Source organism: Vanessa atalanta, chromosome 20 (genome assembly GCF_905147765.1).
Source record: "Vanessa atalanta chromosome 20, ilVanAtal1.2, whole genome shotgun sequence".
Lineage (NCBI taxonomy): Eukaryota > Metazoa > Arthropoda > Insecta > Lepidoptera > Nymphalidae > Vanessa > Vanessa atalanta.
This window is the reverse complement of record NC_061890.1, coordinates 7,028,232-7,051,507: the sequence shown is the minus strand read 5'-3', so window position 1 is coordinate 7,051,507 and position 23,276 is coordinate 7,028,232. Positions and strand designations below refer to the sequence as shown.

The 23,276-nt window shown below is 32.7% G+C and overlaps 1 protein-coding gene across 2 annotated transcripts; it reads right to left on the bottom strand.

The window, feature by feature from the left end:
* Positions 1-745: 745 nt before the first annotated feature.
* LOC125071908 (TWiK family of potassium channels protein 12-like) lies at positions 746-21,769 on the bottom strand. Of its 2 annotated transcripts, none has more exons than XM_047682335.1 (3): positions 21,393-21,769; positions 2,025-2,699; positions 746-1,928 (listed from the first exon to the last, which is right to left on the bottom strand). In XM_047682335.1, exons 2-3 carry the CDS (start codon positions 2,614-2,616, stop codon positions 1,132-1,134), a joined length of 1,389 nt encoding a protein of 462 aa, XP_047538291.1. In that variant the 5' UTR covers positions 2,617-2,699; positions 21,393-21,769; the 3' UTR covers positions 746-1,131. The 2 variants fall into 2 exon arrangements, with proteins under 2 accessions (XP_047538291.1, XP_047538293.1); XM_047682337.1 differs by lacking the exon at positions 21,393-21,769 and adding an exon at positions 3,962-3,989.
* Between the last annotated feature and the right edge of the window lie 1,507 nt (positions 21,770-23,276).

Genomic DNA, 23,276 nt, shown 5'->3' with positions numbered 1-23,276 from the left:
AAAGAGCGCACGAATATTTGTTTTGTAGTTATATTTTTATTTATTTCAATACTTTATCGCACAACATATGAGTGACCATAAGAGAAACCAAAAAAAATAACATCATTTAACGAATTGTTGCACAAAGGCGGTCTTATCGCTTATAGAGATCTTTCACAGACAACCTTTGATGATGAACCTTAGAAAAAAAACCAGGTAAATGCAAATATGAGACAGGAGATTTTGGGATACATGAAACATAAATAAACCAACGCTTTTCATAAAAATGTTTTATTATCTTTACAGTTGGTATAATTGCACAAAACGACTTAGGTCCTTAAATACATATACAGACGTTTAAATTCACACTCTGTACGAACTAACATCCCTATACACGAAACCACATTAATCAATAAGGTGTAGTTGATTTCACAAACCTAAATAATCAATTCCTATTTCATTAACACTTCAAAAAAAAAACATTTATTAGGAAATCTGTAACACTTCCGACGTACCTTGTTAATACTTTAACCTTTAAAGCCTTTAATAATACAATTAAAAAATTTATATTTTTTTTCCTATTACAGTCTTAATAATTCTTAACGCAATTCCAATACTGAATTAAAAGTTGAATAAATTTTATTTTATACAAAAATGGTTACCTGTTAATTTAACAAGTTTATTTATAACGTCATAGTAATATCTTAATACATAGTTAGGTTTTAGTTTTTACATTATTTTATAAGATTATTAGTTTATCGAGACGAATATAATCATTCGTCTTATTTGGCACTAAATTTACCTAATTAAAGTAATTAACAAACACTTCAGTCGTTTTATTAAGTAAACATTTATGTTTATCAAAATCATTCTTTGTCTATACTAAAATTCACTCATCCTAACAAATCTTGAAAATATTCAAACACCAATTTCAAATGGAACTCCATCTTTAAAATTGTAGATATTTAAAAGAACGTCTTATTACATTGGTGTCGCCCGTTCTGGTTCTTTCTCTTCTTTGAGAGTGTAAACGGATCGACGTATTGCACTACCCTCGTACCTAGTACTAGGAATATGGTGCAATACCTCGGGCAGTGTCTCCACATCAGAATTGACTACTGTCTCTTCTGTGAAATTGCCGCTTTCGTCTCGTCAAGATCGCTGTAGGAATTCAGGTGTTGAAGTCTTTTGATTATTTGCTTTGAGTATTCTCTCATGGTGCCTTAATCGGTGAACAATTTCATCGTGGAGAACATTGAAACACATCGCAGTCAGAGCTAAACCAGTCATAATGTAAATCGAGCAAAACCAGATAGTACCAGAAGAAGCACCGTTCTTCTGAGTTAAACCAGGTGCCAGATGTCCGAAACCAATAGTGCTAAGGCTCATGAAGCAGAAATAAACTCCATCTATAGGACTCCAACCTTCCAGCTGGTATAAGACAAGAGCTCCAAAAAATATATAGGTAAAAATGGCTGCTAGACATAGTGAAATTGGTGCAAGAATCGAAAATCCACGTAGAGATATTTTTGAATCAGTGTCAGCACAGCTCATTGAGTCACAATCGCGTAGAAATTGTAAACCTTGAGTCTTATCTTTTATAGAATTTGTGCTCAGACTGTTAGCCTGTGATGCAGAAATAATAGTACCTGATGGTGATCGAACATAATACGGTTCTTGTAAATGTAAGGTTTGGCTCCTGTAATCATCTTGACGCCTTACTTTTTCTTTCCTTTCTTTCACAGCCATTGTTCTGTCGTCAAGGCAGCAATAACCACATTTGGAGCATAAGCAGCAACATAATGCCCGACTGAATATACTTCGAGCAAGTCTAGATAACAGCGCTCCCACCACAGATAAATATAATAGAGTAAGTGGTATACCTATAACGGCATAACCAATCGTGACAGCTTTCCCGAGTGCTGTTTTTGGTGCCACACTGCCGTAACCTGCAAATAATTAATTAAAAATAAATTATATTGTCAGATTCAAATAAATCCGTTGTACTGCTTAAATTATTTATAATGTTAAACATTTTACTTTACCTATTGTTGTTAAAACTGTTAATGAATACAGGAATGCTTTGGCAAAATTCCACTCGTATTCATCCGTAACCAATGCTGGAGCTGATTCTAGTGCTCTCGCATCCCCATGTTGTTCAGATACGTCTGCAGCAACTCGAGCAATAAGTTTTTCTTGAAATCTAGCAATTTCTTGAGCAGCAAGTCTAGTCCAGTTCTCTTTGTACAGAATATTCAAGGATACCGTTATTTCCCAGATGCTTTCTACTGTTTGTGTCCTTAATTCAGCACTGACTTGTGCGATGCTGCTGTTGACTTTCGGTAAAGGATTTGATTTTCTGTTTTCATTCGCTTGATACGATGTCGTTGCTAACGTTTTCTGATGCACTTTTGCAGCACTGCCTTCAATCGCTAGGAATATAAATGCTCCAACTAACGTGTACACAAGAAGGATTGCGAATATTCCTAAATTTGTAATACATCCAGCTATCAAACTCTTCTTTTTGCTCTTCTTTGTTTGGATGCAAAGACAGCACGTTGTGATTACATCATCGTAATTATCTATCTTACCATTTTTCTTGTATTTCCCGTTAATACTGTTCTTTTTCTTCTCCATATTTGATTTTATGATTTAATGCTATAATACATCCTTTTTTTCTTAATTTTAGATCAAATGAAACGATTTACGGTCGATCACATCTGAAACAAACAAAAAAAGAAAATAAACTACAAGCATCACTAAGTACATTGTTGTTTATACAGACGTGCTTTGATTGTTTCGTTAATATAGACTCTTGAAAACCTGAATATAGAGAAAGACTTTTTCGAATTTCGCAAGGACATAAAGTAGCTTGACTAGTAAAAGGCGTGTCTGAAATACCAAGGAATAGGAAAAAGAAAATCAAAGACAATACTCTGAATAAATACGTTGTATGCAGCGACGTTGTCTATAACAAATTCAGTATAAGATTTTATTCGTTAATACATTTTCTTGTATCATTAATGCTTCGTCAGTATATGTACGTTATCAAAATATCGTATTTGCGATTTTAATATTTTTATTAAAAAGTTATTTTGCTAAGGTCGTCTGGGTATGTACCATCCACTCATCAGATATTACACAGCCAACAAAAAAATACAGACTTCAGACAGACGAAAGAATTGATAACCTCCTCCTTTTTGAAGTCGGTTAATAACAATATCTAATAATGTTTTATTTCAGTTTGATCAATTTTTATCCAATGTAGGCACAAGGGACATTACATTTTAGTTCTTAAGTTTGGAAGCACATTGACGATGCAAGAGATGATTTAGTATTCCTGCAGTGGCAGTTTCTATGGATGATGGTGAATTCTTACATTTATTTTCAATAAAAAATAAAAAATATTCTCGCATGCGATAATCAACTAACCCGCTACGAAGTTGATGCGGGATATACTCCAAGCCTTATTCTAAAAAAGAGAAAGTTTATTTACATTTCCCGTTATTGTTTAATTCTACCTTCATTATAAATAAACTACTAATGCTTTATAGCATACAGATACTTGAAGATAAACACAATATACGTACTAATGATATTAGACTACGTACTACAATATTCTAATATTAAGATGACACGACATTCGTGAAGTTGAATCATATTGTCAAAAACTCATATTATTTGGAGAACATTGAAAAAGATACCATAAAAAACTCAACCATTGATAAACCTGAATGGCAAATAGCTTAGTAAATATTTTATATAAATAATTTCGAGGGGTCATACAAAAAGTCAATCTGAAGCTATTGAGTAATAATATTATATAAAACAGCCGAGACGGCCCAATGGTTAGAACGTTCATCATAAGCTGGAGTTGCTAATTCAAACCCAGGCAAGCACCAGTGAATTTACATGTGCTTAATATGCGTGTATAATTTATTCTGAGCTAGGCGATGAAGGAAAATATCGTAAGGAAACTTACATGTGTCTAATTTCAACGAAATTCTGCCACATTTGAATCCACCAACTCGCATTGAAGCAGCGCTTTGGAATATACTTCTAACCTTCTCCTCAAAGGGAAAGGTGGTCTTTTCCTAGCTATGGGAAATTTGCAGGCTGTTATTATATAATATAAAAATCTCCTTTTCTTAATATTCGAACTAGTGTTAGTTACGAAAGGTTATTTCGAAGATGGAATAAATTAAAAGACCAAATAAATTTTAGTTACAGTTGTTGAAGGCTAAGAAAAAATCAAACTCATACTCAAACATCTTTATTCAACATAGAAGTAATACACTTTCTTATTAATTGTCAGAATTCTACAACCGGTTTGGAAAAAAACACAGAAAATCTGAGAAGAACCGGCATCCTTACTGTTCATAAAGATTTGGCAACAGTGTTCAAGTTAGAAAGTTTCAGAACATTAGACCAACGTGGTATAAAGTGTTCATAGTTCAAAGAACACTTTCCACTACATTAGTCAAAGGTTTCATTTTCATCAACTTAATATAAAGATTAATAATGTATCTTATCTCTTCAATAATAAAGACTAAAGTACACTTAAGCAAAACAGGATATTAAGAGAAAATTATTATATTTTAATAATTTTTCTTTCCATACAAAAGATTTTCATTGGCTTATGTGTAGGCGAGGCTATGGATTGGTGCCTTTTGATCAAACGTCTTTACTGAGAAATTAAACAGCAACCGGGAGTGATAAAAGGATTAATGTATCCATTTTCCTTTACGCGACGATTTCGTTCGAATGCTCTTTGCGTTTTTACGAAAATATATTCTATTAATATATCCACATCTATCGGCTTATTTAGAGAGTTTACTTATTTAAGGTTTTTAACAATTAATCATTTAGCCTCCCAATTGTATATTTATAAAATGAAACTTAACGAATAAATGTCTCATTGCTAATTTAAAGCAATCGGTGAAATAAACATCGGTACGTGAATTTGTGTGGTTATTTTTTCGGATTCAGTTTGGAGGTTATTCAACAGCCCCGGTTCAATGCAAGATGGATCATTGGTTGAAGTTTTGCAAGAGTTTAAACTCGCAAGCTATTTTATAGTCGGCATTTGTTTATAAGTCTACTTGTCATATTTTGTATTTATATTGAGTAGTTATCATATTTTTGCCTCAATTAATCGGTACTTATAATGTCTTGAAACATTTATAACTTGGTTTAACATTGTAATTGCTATTAATAGTATTATTGTGATCCTAATTAGTGTTATTGGACAACGTCCGTACTTATTCAATAAATAAATAAACTAATACAAATATTGCAGACTTTCACTTTGTTTTCCTTAACCACCGAGCACGGGTTAAATTGAAAATTCATGTACACTAACAACTAGACCATCTCAGCTTTTATATTCGCTCATATTTATAGTAATTGTTATGTCATATTTACTGTGTATACAAAACAAACCGAATCAGAGTAGATGTTACGATATGTTTCAATTTAGTATCAATTCAAGAGTCTAACTCATAACTAAGTTCTTGAACGTTTCAAGCTCGACGCTTTCCGCCTGTTTTTGCTACACGTTAAGTTTGTAACTAATCGGCAACTTCTGTTTGAGATTGGAGATAGTTGGAAACTAGTGTCGGAGATATTACGAGTCGTATTAATTGTTTTTGTAGTTCATTTTGTAAACATATAATAAAAAACTATACATTATATGTAATATTTAGTTTTATTGCTTAAATTCCCTTTTTATGGGAGAACATCATATGAATAAATATTATTACTCGAAATATTGTTCCAAGAAAACTGGAATTGAAACTTCTAAGTACCACTTTACTTGGAGGTAGGGCTTTGAGCAAGTCTTCAAGCAAGTTGTGTACCGGTTCGAAGATTGGTAATTACAGGCACAAGTGACATAACATTTTAGTTCGCAGGGTCGGTGGTGTATTGGTGATGTAAGGAATGGTTAGTAATGTCTATGGGCGGTGGTGACTACTTAACATCAGCCTCATTTAAACGTTTTCGAACTTATATTTTTCGGTCACCCTTAAGAGATGTTGTACTACTTTTCATAACTTAGTAGATGTTTAACAATAAACTCTCTATAGTATTAAGAAACAATACAAAGTTGTATACGATGTTTCAACCACAGCAAGATAATTTTACCTTTCGTAAGCTAGTGTCATGAACAGGTACGCGAAGTTAACCAATGTTTTGTATTCAATAGGTCTCCTATTGCAATCAATGTAATACTACCAAATAAAAATGTCACCCCAATACTGCACGTCTCGTTTCAAAAGACACGTATTATAAAAGACAATTAGTGAACTTTCAAACAATTCAAGAGACGCTTACATAAACAATCATACCATATAAATGACGCACGGAAGTTTGGCAAAATCTGTTTTTACTCCGCGTTAGTTTCTGCGGAACTAATCGCAACTCCTATTCAACACATTGAGAAGTTGGAACACATTAAGACGTTAACGACCGTACCAATATTGCTATCGTCAAACTATCATACGTATTATATTCAAATGCACTGGGTTTCCGGAATCGTGAACATATGTAGACAATGGTATATCGACAATGTCGATTGTTCGACAGTGGATTAAATTCAAATTCAATTATCCTTATTCGATAAAGACGTATTACTCTTTTCGGAAAGAATCACCTCAGACCTGAGATAAACCAGCAATAGAACACAGCAAGACTTTTTTTTTGTTTTTCATCATCATACTGTCTGTATTCCTTGAATCTACCGTTAAACAAAACCTTTGTTAATGTTATATATATCTACGTGAAGTAAATACTGTTAAATTATAAATCTATCTCCCGAGATCGTAAACTACCGGAATATTGTAAACGGTGATTCAACTTACAAAGATACTTACTTACTTGTAAACGTAAGTAACAACTACTAAGCTTACATTTTTAGTCTAAGCATACGAATAAGTAGAAGCTTTCACTAATATGCCGTGCAACTCTTAAATAAATTATCAAATGAATATGTGTCATACAAATTTCTGAGACTTATGTTTTCAAACTTTTTTTTTCAGGTAAGCATGATGAATCTTAGACAATGATCGTTGATGTAACTCCTCGAAACAATTTATATGGATAAGAATAATCTCGCTTTCTTTTTGTAAAATATTTGTGCTATGTAGTAAAATTATATAGACTTCATGTGTTATTTATTTACTTTTGGTACTTTTTATTATTTTCTTGTGAAATTTCTTTGTCTACGTGTGACTCAGATTTTTTAAATATATAATAATAAAATTGTATTTAATTTACACAGTTAATTTATTAATTGTCGGAAATGAATCTCTATAAGGCAATACTGCAATCTTTATCTATGAGATAATTAGTATCTTACAAGGAATTTTTGGTGGAATCTACATTTTGGACCGGTATATATGATTACTTACCGATTTTAATATTTTCCACACCGAATTACAATATCAATCTATATTTTTTATTACTAGCATGTATTTTTGGGAATACTCTTGTAAAAGACGATTCTAAGATGCTTTTAAGACCCTACTTAAGTATATATTTGATCTATAACAATAATAACATCAGCACGTGAAATAAAAGCTAACAATCTGAATAACACTTACCTACTGAAATTTTATTATCAATTTCGAATTTACTACGAATCTCGCTTAGAATCCGTTCAAGCGCACGCAGGGTAATGAAATAATTCATTTAAATTGGAATAGAGATTTCAATGGGACATTAGGCGTTGGGGAGGCTAAAACTCTGTAATATTGGATTATGTCACTGATTTATGCAAAATCTTTATCGGCAGTGACACCTGAAATTGGATTTTGGTGTCGTCGCATTACGTTAGGTAAAAAGGGCTTAAAATATTTCCCTGTCTGACCATATTTTATAAACGTGTTCTGTCACTTATGTTATTTGGAGAGTTAATATTATTTATCACATATGTATTTTGAAAATTTAGGATTTTTTTTCACTGCTGGTGTTCAAAATCAAAGCTTTAGTTTTTTTTATTAATTCTAGTTTCGATGTTATATAATACTGGCATGGATCACGAAATATAAGTTTTCCTACTGCATACTCTATTTTCGAATGGAATCGTATGTGAAAACGTCAAATAATATTGCGTTCATTTTTCGTTTAATTTGTCAAGTCTTTATGAAATTGTAGTGCAAAAAAAAATACCTTTAAACGTAACAGCTGTATTGAAATGTTCTATATATATTTTTAATATTGATATATTTTTTATTCTCAACTAACGAATGGCTTAATTTTTTTTTTTAGCATTAGCAGCCCGTAAATGTCCCACTGCTGGGATAAAGGCCTCCTCTCCCTTTGAGGAGAAGGTTTAGAGCATATTCCACCACGCTGCTCCAATGCGGGTTGCCGGAATACACATGTGGCAGAATTTCGTTGAAATTAGACACATGCAGGTTTCCTCACGATGTTTTCCTTCACCGCCGAGCACGAGATGAATTATAAACACAAATTAAGCACATGAAATTTCAGTGGTGCCTGCCTGGGTTTGAACCCGAAATCATCGGTTAAGATGCACGCGTTCTAGCCACTGGGCCATCTCGGCTCTGAATGGCTTATAATGAGGTTCAATTATCGCTAGAGTTATTTGTGAGCAATTATCTGATACGACTAGCCACCTATTGTATGCCATATTGTATAAGAATCTTCACGCAATTGACATCAACAGCTGTATAAAGTTACAATAATCCAATAATTGGCTTGGGACGCATACGACACGAACGAAGATTTTATTTATGTTACCGTTAAAATGTTAGGATCGTTAGCTTATAATGAGTATAGACAGCAAAATGTCGAAAAATTATGCACAAATTATAACAATATGAAGTATTTCTGCTTGGCGGTAGAATATACTTGGTGGTAGGGCTTTGTGCAAGTCTGGGCAGGTACCAACCACTCATCAGATATTCTACCGCCAAACAACATCTTAGTTCCTAAAGTAGGTGTGCGCATTGGCGATGTAAGGAATGGTTAATATGTCTTACAGTGCCATTGTCTATGGGTGGTGGTGACCAGTTACCATCAGGTGGCCCATATGCTAGACAAGAAAAAGAAAAAAAGGAATATGGAGTATACAGACAGGCTTGCTCAAAGATCTACCACGAAGTAATTATGTTGTCGTCATTATCGGCTATGGCGGAAAATCTCATGTGAAACATTGGAGGCTACTCCTATGCAGGAAATATCATAGTACATAAGTGTGTGTGCAATTACAGGTGCACTCCCTATTCCCTTACTCTCATATTCCGATGAGACGGCAAATCTGACACGGTCGGAAAGAGTTCAGGGATCTTTACGTAGTTTCCGAGGTATGAGGGACACAAATCTGACGATGATAACCTCCGTGGTCTAGTGTGTACACCGGTTTACATGGGTACGCCACTCCGAGGTCCCGGATGCGATTCCCGGCCGAGTCGATGTAGAAAAAGTTCATTAGTTTTCTATGATGTCTTGGGTCTGGGCGTTTGTTTTACCGCCGTTACTTCTGATTTTCCATAACACAAGTGCTTTAGCTACTTACATTGGGATCAGAGTAATGTATGTGATGTTGTCCAATATTTATTTATTTATTCTGGGCTGTTGCTGAGATTTTTTTAACGAACCTACTCTGGATTTGAACCCAAGACCTCGTGATTAACCAACAGGCAGACAAACAGATTAAATTCTTAAATTGAATAACATTCCATGCAACTAGAAAAAAAAACACACGATACATTATTTAATACTAGCTCATATCTAGCGGTGTTAAGGTCCTTATTTGCATTCCGTTATCCCGTTTATTCGGGATCGGCTTTAACTATGTGGAAATGATTTGCCAGCATTTTACGGCCACCTGCTGGACGCAAACCCTTTTTGTAATACCATACTGATGGCTAAGCCAGGTATTATTGATATGATTCATGGATTCAACTTACACGGTTGAGTTGAGATACGCGGCCACGATTTAATTTAATGGACCGAATGTGTTTATTTAACTATTACATTTTTACAAAGTTTCGTTTATTATCGGTTTCATTAAACTTATTGTACGCGAATATTGAATACATATTATTCGTTTATAAGTTTTATTCGTTTCAACACTGAGATGAAAAAATAACTTTAAAAAATGCCTTTTAATATTGAACCGATTTTTACCTTCTTTTTTCGATTTTTATTCCACGCATATGCCCCCGTGGAATCTTTATTTCACTCAACGGTCCAGTTATTAGAAAGGGCACAACTTAACCTATGATTGCGGATTCATAGCCCAAGCAAGCACAGTTGAAATGTTATGTGCTTCATTTGTGCTTATAATCTATCTCAATATTAACATCTATTAATGAAAACATATCTATATGTTCAATTCGGTTTTCCCTCTGTCTTTATAATTATCACGTGATTTGCGATAAAGGAAAATATCGTGAGGAAATGTTCGCCTACATATGTCGAATTTCAATGAAATTCTTTCGCATATGTATCCACTACTTTCCATTTGAGCAGCTTAGCGGAATAATCTCCAAGCTATACTAAAACCAAATTGCAGTTTTGCTCACTAAATATTTAAAAATACAAGTTGACTAGACGAGCACCAACGTCGAATAACAAGCAAAAAATCAGCCCCTTATACTTTGCTGTACAATGAAAATGTGTTTAAAAACTCCTGCAAGATTAAGGAGCGTACTGAGGCCTGCATTCAGGACGGCACAATTCCTCTTTCGCTTGTTATTTTTTATGAGAACCGTAATAATGTTCATATACGCTCGTATTATATCGGCAGAGGCGGAAAATATCACTTTAATATTAAATGACGCAAGATTTTTCGTTGAGATGAAAAACGTGTATAATATCAAATAACGAAAGTCGATTAAAGAATCTCTTAAAATCCCAAAATGAGATTGAGTGTTTTAACATTTTCTTTTAACGATAATAATGACGAACAAGAGTATCGACTTATTGCTTGATTAAAATTGAAAATGATTCGAAAGCGTTACTGTAAAGTCAAGTTAATTATTCAGCAAGACAGACTCTTTCATGAAGATATCAAGGTATTTTAGAATGATGCCCACTAAAACCTCTGTAATGGCTAGCTATCAGGTAGGCTGTTGGTTCGTTTATAGTTTTTCATGAACTTCACACAGAAACCTCAGAAAATATTCATAGCTAACAAGAAAATAAGCTTTACCAAATTTTTGATATAAATACAATTGAGAGTTTTTAGAAAGTGTTCTCTAAAACTCAAAGTAATAACATTAAAGTTATATCCAATCATGAAAATTAATCTTGATATCTGTTTAATGTATATGGAGTTCGTCACCGCTTAACTGATCACCAAAAATGTGAGCACGAAAACATTTATTTTTCACGGAGAATGTTGCTTCTATAAGTCGTAGCGAATAATGGTTATCAAACAAATTTAAAAAAGTATTACGTTGCATACCAGCACGAAGCTAGATATACAACCTCCTTAAACAAAAAAAGTACAAAGAATATTACTTGCATGTAAATGTTGTACCTGAAATCAAGTCACGTCACAGCATGTATCGGGCGTAACATTTTAGTGGTCCTAGCGACATACTCGACACGTGGGCGCTCAAGTGAACAGGGACCAATTTAACTGAACACTAGCCTCTCATGAAACAGTGAAGTACAGCAAAATTGGATCGAAAAAATTGAAATGTGTTATTTCAATTGATCAAATAGTTATTTTATAAAATGTTTCCAAAACAATTGAATCGTTACAAATATCGTAAGCGACGGAAAAGTATGTGATGTAAGTATTAATGATTAAAAACAAAATAGACAAACTACTTTTTAAAATCAATAGAATAGAAATATAAAAACAAAAACATAAGTTAAAAGATATTTGAAAAACATTACAAGTGATAGAATAACACATATAACTAAGCAAGTCGATAGAATTATTCGCCGGAAAGGGCGAGAACGAGATTGGCATTATTTGTTACAGATTCACTATAAACAAGCTACCACAGACAATAAAAACGACAGATAAACTATGAAAGTGCTTAACGACAATTTTACAGCCTCACAAAATGTTCCCACAAACGTTTGAATTTGAATACCGATTCATGGCCATTAAACACAGGGTTCGATTTTATCCTTATCGATTTTAAGTTTATAACAATTTAATAGGTATTTAGTATAACGAAATGGGATTCAATGAGATTTTGGGGTAAAATCAGTTTATTTTGTGCTAGACAGAATACCTATCTCGTTTTAGAAAAAAAAAATATTTTAAGTATCAAAGCAGGATATAGGATTTCGAGACGTATCCCGTCAAACGATTTCTATTCACGTTGATATACTATTTACATGCACGTATAATTTTTATAGTCGATATCGTCTATAACTTTTTGTTATTTCACGATCGTACCCTGCTGTGAATTTCTTGAGTCAGCTTGATCTTACCGAACAGCTCTAGAGTATAATACGTATCCGTCAACCATAACAACATCCATCAATTCTGATCTTCGGAAAACTTTTTTCTCACGCAAAAATACAATCAATAAGTTCACAAATTGTAGCACCATCGTAATGAAACGTGCGTCTCCTGAATACGAATTTGAAACGAAGGGATATTTCTTAATTGAATAAAGGAATTTAAATATAAATTCTAAGTTTATCATTTCCGATAGTATTCGTCTTTATTATCTTCTATTATTTTCCTAGCTTAATGTTCTATCTATCTATCACATATCACTAGCCTTGTTCAAATGTGATAACTGCTAATTGTTTAAAAAAAGAAATTGGCACGTTTGCCAGAAATATAAGTTATAAAAAAAAATCCTCCAAGTTTAAATTTGAATGCCATGCATTCGAAAGAATAACTTCAGACTTTCAAACTAGTTACAATTTAATTTATTTTAGCCTCCTTGATAAAGGAGGTAGCTAGTAGATACTAAAGATGTGGTAGGGTCTTATTTAATTTAGAAGTATTTATAAGACTTATTAGATAATGTAACCGATTTTGATACTCATACATACACAAAATTGTTTTGGAACTACATAATGTAGCAGTAGTAGCAGTTTGTAAGTATCCCACCGGTGGGTCAAGGCCTCTACTGCCTTTGAGGTGGCTCATTCCACCACGCTGCTCCAATGCCGTTTGGTTGATACACATGTGGCAAAATCTGTAGCATAATGCGCGGAGCTCGAAATGAAAAACAGGACAAAAGGAAAACCAAATAAAAATGGAGAGATGTCTTCATTATCATATAAATGTGGATACCTTTACCAATGTCAATGTTTAGCGTTTTTTATCGACTGTATCACGGTGAGTGCTCTGAGGAACTATTCTCTCTAATACCTTCTTCCCCTTTCCTTAATAAATCTACGCGTACTGGTTCGCGATGTCACCGCCTAACTGTGACATCGATACTATCACGCACGAAGTTATTTGGCAACTCTTTTTTTTTACGCACTGCCATAAAATGGAACTCTGTACCAGCACACGTGTTCCCCTCCTCTTACAACTTGGGTACCTTCAAACGAGGCGTGAAGAGGTATCTTGCAGGCCGGCATGGCGAGTTCAGGTGGAGTGGAGACATATGCCTACCCGAATTATATCATATATATATATCATTGGATGTAAAGATACGGGAAAGAGATTTATAAAGAGTTAGAAGAGGCCTACTCCTCAGAGGAGAGAGACAACACTCTTACATTGATATCATCTATATGGATACTATAAACGCGATAGCACAGAAACACTCAGTCTGCTGTTGCTCTTTCACAGCCAAATCACTGAACCGGAATTTGATGAAATTTGGTATATAGCAATGAACTACAAGGACGGATATAGACTTTTTATGCCTAATACCTAACGACCACTAAAATGCAAGCGAAGTTGCGGACGACAACTAGTTTCATATAATTATACTAAACATTATTATGACCTAGAATAAGTACTCATTGCACTGATGTAAAAAAATGTAATAGAAATAATGGCTAGTTTTACTTTATTTTTTATAGTGAAAATGGTTAATGTTAGATATATTTAAATATCTAACATACATATTATGGAAATGCATATTACATTTCTGAATAATACATATATATCCTTTTATATCAAATGAAAAGCTATGCCTTTGTCTTAAATAATGGCTTCCGGCCTCCCGAACCCCGAATCCGAAGACAGATCTACGAAAAGATTATTAATTGTTTTACTAGAGACCAGGAAGCCAGGACAGGTTTCACACGTGCTAAAATAATTTATTGTGGTTTTTTTTTATTAATTTACGGCCTTACTTATAAACGTTAAGTAATGGGGGTTAGTTAAACATTAATTTATCTCTTTCTGTCATCATTAATTTGTCATTTTAATTTGTGATTTGTTTAGGGGTTGATAAGTTAACCACAGAACCCGTAAATGTAAACAATACAATAATGGACTGCATCTTATATCTTAACCGATGATTCTAGGTTCAAACCCAGGCAAACACCACTGAATTTTTATGTGCTTAATGTGTGGTGAAAGAAAACTGTACGTATCTAATCTTAATGAAATACTGCCCTTGAGTATCCACCAACCCGCATTGGAGCAGCGTCGTGGAATAAACTCCAAGTTTAAGATACAGGACACTTTCAGCCTAAGTATCACCCACTTAGGTGACAAAATGTCAATGCTTTTTACTAAAAATCGTTTTCCATATTTCCAATATACAAAATGACGAACTACCAGATGGTACCAACCAACTGACCATCTTGTGATCGATAGTGATGCAACGACACTATGTGACGTATGTATGCCTGCTGCAGGTAATTTATACATGATCCGCTTTGGACCTGCACATGATTTTCCTTTTATTCGATCAGCAATACCATTTTTTATATGTATATATGTAATCAAGTACGTAGAGATACTTTGTAATTCTATATAAAAATAATGAAAAAGTCAAAAGTATTCCATAAGCTTGCTAAATGCTATCGCATATTTGAGAAAAGGTAGAAATTATTAATTTAATAATAATTAATAGAAAATTATAAAATATTCCTACCGAAGCCTTAGAAAATACTCAGTAATGAGATACGTAAAGAAAAATGATATTTAATAAACGTTCAGCTATTATTTTCCATTCAAGACAAATTGTTAGGTTTTCACTAACTTTTATGTTTTGCTATCTGTATTTATCGTAACGATATTACATTACCAGAATTTAATTGTTTTTACTACAGTACGAAAATATTTCGACTTCTTATTTAATGGTCATTTTATTAAGTGTACATCTTGTTTGTTATTGTTTAAACTATATCAATATACTCCATTATTTTTTTAATTGGTAAGATTTTAGAACTAAAAAAGCATGAATTCTGCGCAAGAATTTAGAACTAAAAAAGGATTTTTCAAAATTCATCTCTTAAGAGCATTAAAAGGGAATTTAATTTATATCTGAATTAACCCTTAAGAGGGTGAAATTTGGGATGAAAGTTTGAATAAAAGTTCGCTTTTTTTATGTTACATAAATAAAGTGTCTGACGTTTTGTAGTATGGGTGATACGTGTTACCAAAACATTTTTATACTTAAAACATTCGGTGCTTGGGATATCCCATCGGATACCCGGTGTTTAAAGTAACATCCTGTAAATGTCCTCAGTCTTGTTAACTAAAAAATGTCCTCATCGACTCTTTAAAGAAAACATTATATATTATTTCTGTAATTAATTAACCAATGTAGCCATAATGCCTTATATTTTGTTTAATTTTTTAATTTTGTTTAACTTTATCCATAATTGTTTAAGATTTCCGTTACGTTTATTGATCTCATTTATTGTATAATGTTACCTATTCGATTTTATGTATGTTAGTCTTTGTTTTTAATTTTTATTATTGTATAATTAGTATCAGTGGAAACTTAGCTGATGTATGTAATATTTTTTATTTTTATTCCATAAGTTTCATCTCATTGTTTGTTTCCCGTTTTAACACGTTCGTTTTTAACACGAATTAAGCAAAGTTTTTGTGTTGCTTGTTAATCATACAACTTAAAGAAAAATTACGAAAACCACTGCCAAAAAAGTTCTGGGCATATATGGGTTAAGAGTAAAGCTTGTGTCACTGGAAACGAAAAGAGCCTACGGGGTCGAAACCTTTCAAAAACTTTCGCATCGCAACTAAAATCATATAACGTTAAACTATTGAATCTAATTGAAAGTTTTGGAAATTTCAATGATATAAACATCGTATTAGTGACGTGTTTCCGTCAGATTGTAACAAACGATTGCATGAATCAACTAGTGTATTTTTGTTATGAAAATGGTAAAGGCGAACGGGCAAATTGCCCACTAGATAGACATTGGCGCCTTAAGATATATATAACCAGTTCTTAACACACCAATACGCTACCAATCTTGAGAACTAAATATGTTATGTCCCTTGTGTCTTTGTGTTGCTTATTGACGGTAGAATATCTGATGAGTCAGACTCGCTTGCATAAAGCCATGGAATAAATTACTATACTGTTTTTCTTTATATATTCATAAAAAAGCTATACTATTTATTTTACTTCTAGCGAGATCATACGGTACAATTTTGGATGGCCAACATTTGATGTCCAATAAAAATTTTAAAGCAAAATGAACAAATATAATTTTTATTTTTCAAAGTTGGTCGACTTTTATGGAATCTATGTTTTTTGCTTCAATCATATTGAATCAGACTTCAAATAAAGCGAAAGCGACAGATCTACCTCTCATTATACACGGTACACTTTTTATACGATATAGAATTATATGTAACTAAATAAATATTAAATAAATATGTGACAACATCACATACATTACTCTGATCCCAATGTAAGTAGCTAAAGCACTTGTGTTATGAAAAATCAGAAGTAGCAACGGTACCACAAACATCCAGATCCAAGACAACATAGAAAACTAATGAAATTTTTCTACATCGACTCGGGAATCTAGGACTTCGGAGTGGCGTACCCATGAAAACCGGTGTACACACTACTCGACAACGGAGGCCGTCATATATGGTCGTACATACATATATATATACGTAATAAGAGTTTGGACTAGTCGTTCAATTTCATTCAATATATAAAATCAATGTATATGATTTTTAGTTGAATGATTTTTTGACTGAGTAACAAGAGTAAGTACTAAATTCCTTGATGGTTCTCCTAAATAACATATGTACCTATGTACGTTTCGAAGCGGTGGTTGCTTTATATTAAATTTAACGTTGTTAAATGACAATTCACAAGTGCTTGTAAGTGCCTACTTGAATAAAGTGTAATTCGAATTTAATTTTGATTATTAAAGAGCGCAAACCATTACCAACTTTAAATGAATATTATTGAAACCGAACTTTCTTTACAGTGGACAGAACTGACAGAAATCGCCACGTTAGGGAAAAGCGTTATGGCAGGTCCAGGCGACCTTTCCCTCTCTTTCTCTTTATCCCTGTCTCTTTCTATTATATACGGTTTAATAAAATATAATTAAAACTCACACCGAATTTTAATACAAATTTTATTTCTTGTCATGAAATTATTCTCATACGTTGCTAATTTGTTTCATTGCATCTATTATTTTATTCATAATATATACTAATAACTTCGTTTTAACGGGTTGTCCCTTGACAACGGGTTGTCAAGTTTTGTTTTAATTTGTTAAATTTTGTTAACATATATACTACAGGTACACGTCATCCTATTCGTATGTACAAAGTAAAATGTATAGAATTACATTAGCAGCCTGTAAATTTCCCAATGCTGGGCTAAGTCCTCCTCTCCTTTGAGGAGAAGGTTTGGAGCATATTCCACCACGCTGCTCTAATGTGGATTGGTGGAATACACATGTGGCAGAATTTCGTTGAAATTAGACACAAGCAGGTTTCCTCACGATGTTTTCCTTCACCGCAGAGCACGAGATGAATAATAAACATAAATTAATCACATGAAAATTCAGTGGTGCCTGCCTGGGCTTGAACCAGAAATCATCGGTTAAGATGAACGCGTTCTAACCACTGGGCCATCTCGGCTCAAAATGTATAGAATATAACCGTATAAATGTAATAAAGTCTTTGTTAAATATAATAAAAATTTGCTTGCATTTTAAAATAATATGATTTCATTAAAATACTGTTCATTTATAATTTGAATAAAATAATATAAATATTCGACTTATAAAAAAATTTATTAACAACTGAAACATGCTACCATATTGGTTTATGTTTAAGAGTTGGGTTTGAGATTCGTGTCTCTGAAATAATGTGTACAAGTGTTTGTATGACTTACGAATTTAACTGACTGACTGAAACATGTCACATACAAACTACTGACTTGAATTTCTCGATAGAATTTACATTTCAAACACCTTTAAAACCATTTCCATTTATATTTCATCCTAGAGATCTGAAATTTCACATGTCTGTACAATTCCGATGACAATGCATTTTCATGATAAGCGCGACCTAATTCTACCTCCAGGATTAACTCCAGCCAGAACACCTCAAAGGTTAACAGTACAGACACGAAATTTCGATATAAATATTTAATTAGGACAGGCCATTCTAAGTTTCACCATGAGATAAATATTGGTATTTGGGTGGACTTCTGACGAGCGATCTCCTAAACGGTTAAAAACACACACTAGAAATTTAATGTACGTATTCATTTATAATTGACCTTTGTAAATTTTATATCTAAGATTATTAACGTTATTCAATCAAATTTCTCCAACTCTCTGAATGTTATATCCACGACGCCGCTGGTTCCTACAAATTTTATTAAGCTGGACTTACACGGGTAACAAAATTATATAATATAATTATAATTTTCATGGTACTGATGAAAATTCCGTTGTCTATTTAAGTTCCTCGGTGTTGTACAACCTTTGAAGTCAGTTGTTTGAAATACGGTTAAGTGACAAGAAAGCCTCCTTATTGAAGAACTGAATTGAAGTTAATTAATCAAGTGCCCGAATAACACATAGAAATAAATAACCTTAGAAATGTGTACAGTGAAAAGAAGATAAATTAAAAATTATTGAATATTTTTATACAAAACTCCAGTCGAAATAGTCTCGATAACATGATATCGAAATATCATTACTGATAATATAACTACACGTCCTTCTGTCGTCTGTTTTTAATCCATAGAATATCACAAATAATTACTGTTAAATTTTAATATTACTAAATAAATTCAATCGCAATACTAATTACCACAGACGCTGATATGAAATTAAATTAGGCAGATCACGGGGTGGTCAAAAGTCGGACATACTGAGTTATCTATAAACCTGTATCTCAAGAAAACATCGTGAGGAAACCTGCATGTGTCTAATTTCAACGAAATTATGCCACAATTGTATTCCACCAACCCGTATTGGAGCAGCGTGGTGGAATATGCTCCACACCTTCTCTTCAATGGGAGAGGAGGCCTTAGCCCAGCAGTGGGAAATTTACAGGCTGTTAATGTATGTAAAATTAAACGATACATCTTGTTTAACTAAGAAAGTCTTTAAAGTAGAGCTGAGACAATTGTAAAATAGAAGATGTTCATAATGCATTTCTTTAGGACATAAGGTCTGCATCGAAATGTCACAACAATATAACATGTTTCCTTTAATGAAAACAACTGCATTATTTTATAATTATTTGGAACTGGTTCCTTTTTTTAACTGTATCCTATCAAAGTATCAAAAAAGAAATTTCAAAGTATATCTTACAAAAAAAATGTAATTTAAACATGTTAAGCATACTAATATTGGTAACTTAAAAACTTAAATGTCATTTTTATTACTTTTGTTTCATAATTTCTAATAAATAAATAATAAATAAATATTGGACAACATCACATACATTACTCTGATCCCAATGTAAGTAGCTAAAGCACGTGTGTTATGGAAAATCAGAAGTAACGATGGTACCACATACACCCAGACCCAAGACAACATAGAAAACGAATGAACTTTTTCTACATCGACTCGGCCGGGAATCAAAATCGAGTCCTTGGAATGGCGTACCCATGAAAACCGGAGTACACACTACTCGATCACGCAGGTCGTCATCGTCATAATTTCTAATAAAAGCAACAACAAAAAAAATTGTAAATCAATAAAACCATATGTCATATTCAATGAAAGAACCATGTCAATTTTTATAGGCACTTGCTTCTATATGATCATTATAGAGATATGTAATTCAAAACTCGGTCGGTTTATCTAACAACGCAAACATGATACCAATTTAAGAGATTTAAAAAACGCTATTCACGGTTAGTAAACGCGTATCGAATAGTTCGCGTCAAATGTAACGCGCACTCGTGTTCTTCCGTTTGCGTTTGATGTTAACTCAATTAACGCAACTAATAGGCACACAGTAGCACTTTGTAATGTAATGAAAATTATATGCTTCAAATCTTAGTTTATTATTATATTGTATTTGCTTTGGTGGCCGCACTTTATAGTTCCGCGCGCTCCGTGTGTCTTCTGCTTTTTAATCTGAACTTAATAATATAAAGTGACTATGTAAGTTCGCTGGTGTTTTTTTTAATAGTAAATACACCAAAAAATGTCGAAATATATTATATATAGAGTTATTATCTGCAGAACAATTGAATTTTGAATTCACGATTCTTCCGGGGGTTTATTTAGAGGTTTTATTAACAAATATAATATTATATGTTAATAAAACCTCTAAATTATATTAGAAAAAAAAAATACTTAGATTTTATTTTTATTCTGTGATAATTCAAACCGCACAAACACGCTTTTAACTTAATTATAAGTTTAAAAAAAGAACACAAACCTTACTCTCGTATTTAAATACTAATTTTAAAATAGGTAAAATAAAAAAAAATTAAAAACCCGTATTAATTTATATTTAGAAAATATAAATAACGTCTGCCGGTCGGCTGACTTAAAATGCTGCATTAATGCAACTCCAATTATGAATAGAGAATTCAACTCGGATTTGCTTATGCTGACAGAATATGCACGTCAGTCAAACGATACTTTAGCATCTACTGCTATGCAAATATAGCCTATTTTTGAATGCATTGTACATTGTAACTACAAGTCCACTGTATTAACAGTTCTTTTGTATGTCACACGTATTCCCATAAGTGGCTTTTTTCACAAAGCCACGTAAGAACTGAGGAACGCTTAGAAGAGTTTTTTATTATTAATTTATATTGTTCGCTAGGTTTTTTTTTTTAAAGACGAAGTTCTAAACAGACTTAGGCTGTAAGCTAAATAGCCGGTGTGCAATTTACTTTATATTAAATTAAAAATGTTTTAATCAAATAAAAAGTATTAACAACAAAGAATAAAAATATTTCTAAAACAAAACAGAAATATTTATTACAAATAATTACTAAGATTTTATTTATTTTTGAAATAAACAATAAATACTAAAAAAAAAAAATTGATAAAAAACTTACTTCTCACCACATGTCCAGCTAGCTGCAATTTTATGAATTCAGAAAGATTACAATCGAACTCATAACCAATCATATTCAGAAGTCTGTCGGTATCGAAGTAATCTGATCACTGATAATTTTAGATGATCATTGAAAGTTCAAACGGTCGGAGTGTATTGCAGTCACTCATCTTCAATGATTGCCACTGATCTGTCAACATAATGAACCTAAAAGTGATGAAATTAACAACTCTTACATTCAAAAACACTTATTGTTTAACCACTGCCTTTTAACATTTTTTACACGTGTATATTATACGTATATTGTCCTTTGAGCGAATAATTGGGGTGTATTTTTTATTTATAGTACAAATAAGTCACTACAATGGGTTGAGAGTCGACCACTATCCGCCATCTTTGAAGTTCTACCGCGCATGCGTGTTTTTTTTTTTCAAAATGGCGCATGCGTTATTCGCTCCGTTTTAATGAAAAGATTGAATGAAAACATTTCCATGAGTATGATTTAATAGAAAAGAGGAAAACTTCATTACTCAGAATGAGTAATTAATAATAATAAATATATAAAACAAAATAAAAAAAACAAAAAAGGGGTTCGTTGTGCAATTATGTCGTAATATATAAAATATTTATAAATAAACCTAGGATAAGACGTTTAATAAAAACAACTATTTTTTTATAATTCATAGCTATATTTTTCATTAAATTCATATATATTACTAGCAACCCGCCCCGGCTTCGCATGGTTCGCAACGTTGATACTAAAAACACTACAGAATGTCTATATATACAACGTTCTGCTGCTTTTTTGACATTAGACAAAACAAACCGGACATACAAAAGGGACATAAGTCCCTGCTTTTTAAATCTGTAATATCTTCGAAAATATTCATTTAAATTACACGCTGTAAAGAGCCATATTGATCTATATTAAATGCACAATGTATGTGATGCAATGCAAAGTACTTACTTGGATAAATACATGCTGTATTGCTTAAAATCACTACGTAAATAACCTACTATTTCTCGTAAAAAGTAAAGGATTAAAAATGGTTATTGTGGATTGTGAGAATACCAGAGAATACCAGAGATACTAAGAGATAGAGATATACCATCGCGGACTTTTTTAAGATTTTTGTATAATTAAATACTAAAGTACATTATATTGATCTATCTCGTAGGGTTTAACCAGCGTTTGCAAATGTAAGAGTCTAAAATTATCAGTTTTTCTCTACTATTTTGCGCATGTATCCTCTTCATCACTCTATCTATTAAAATCAACCGTATCAAAATCCGTTGCGTAGTTTTAAATATCTAAGCATATGTATGCTATGGACAGACATACAGAAGCGACTTGTTTTATACTATGTAGTCATACATCGCTTAAAATAACTACTAAATTTATTTACCCTTATTCTCCATATAATCTACGTTCCAAACCGGTGTTAGCTTTACCTTTAATTAAACCTTCATTGGAAATTCAAAGGTCTTCTATCAATAAAACAAAATACATACATAATGTGTATTTGATTGAGAATCTTAATCATAAACCATTTCATGTAATACCAATTTTGATTAATTAACTTTAGCCGAGCCGAGATAGCCCAGTGTTTAGAACGCGTGCATCTTAACCGATGATTGCGGGTTCAAACCCAATAGCAAGCACCACTGAATTTTCATGTGCTTAATTTGTGTTTATAATTCATCTCATGCTCGGCGGTGAAGGAAAACATCGTGAGAAAACCTACATGTGTCTTAATTCAACGAAATTCTGCCACAGATGTATCCACCAACCCGCATTGGAGCAGCGTGCTGAAATATGCTTCAAACCTTCTCCTCAAAGGAAGAGGAGGCCTTAGCCCAGCAATTGGAAATTTACAGGCTGTTA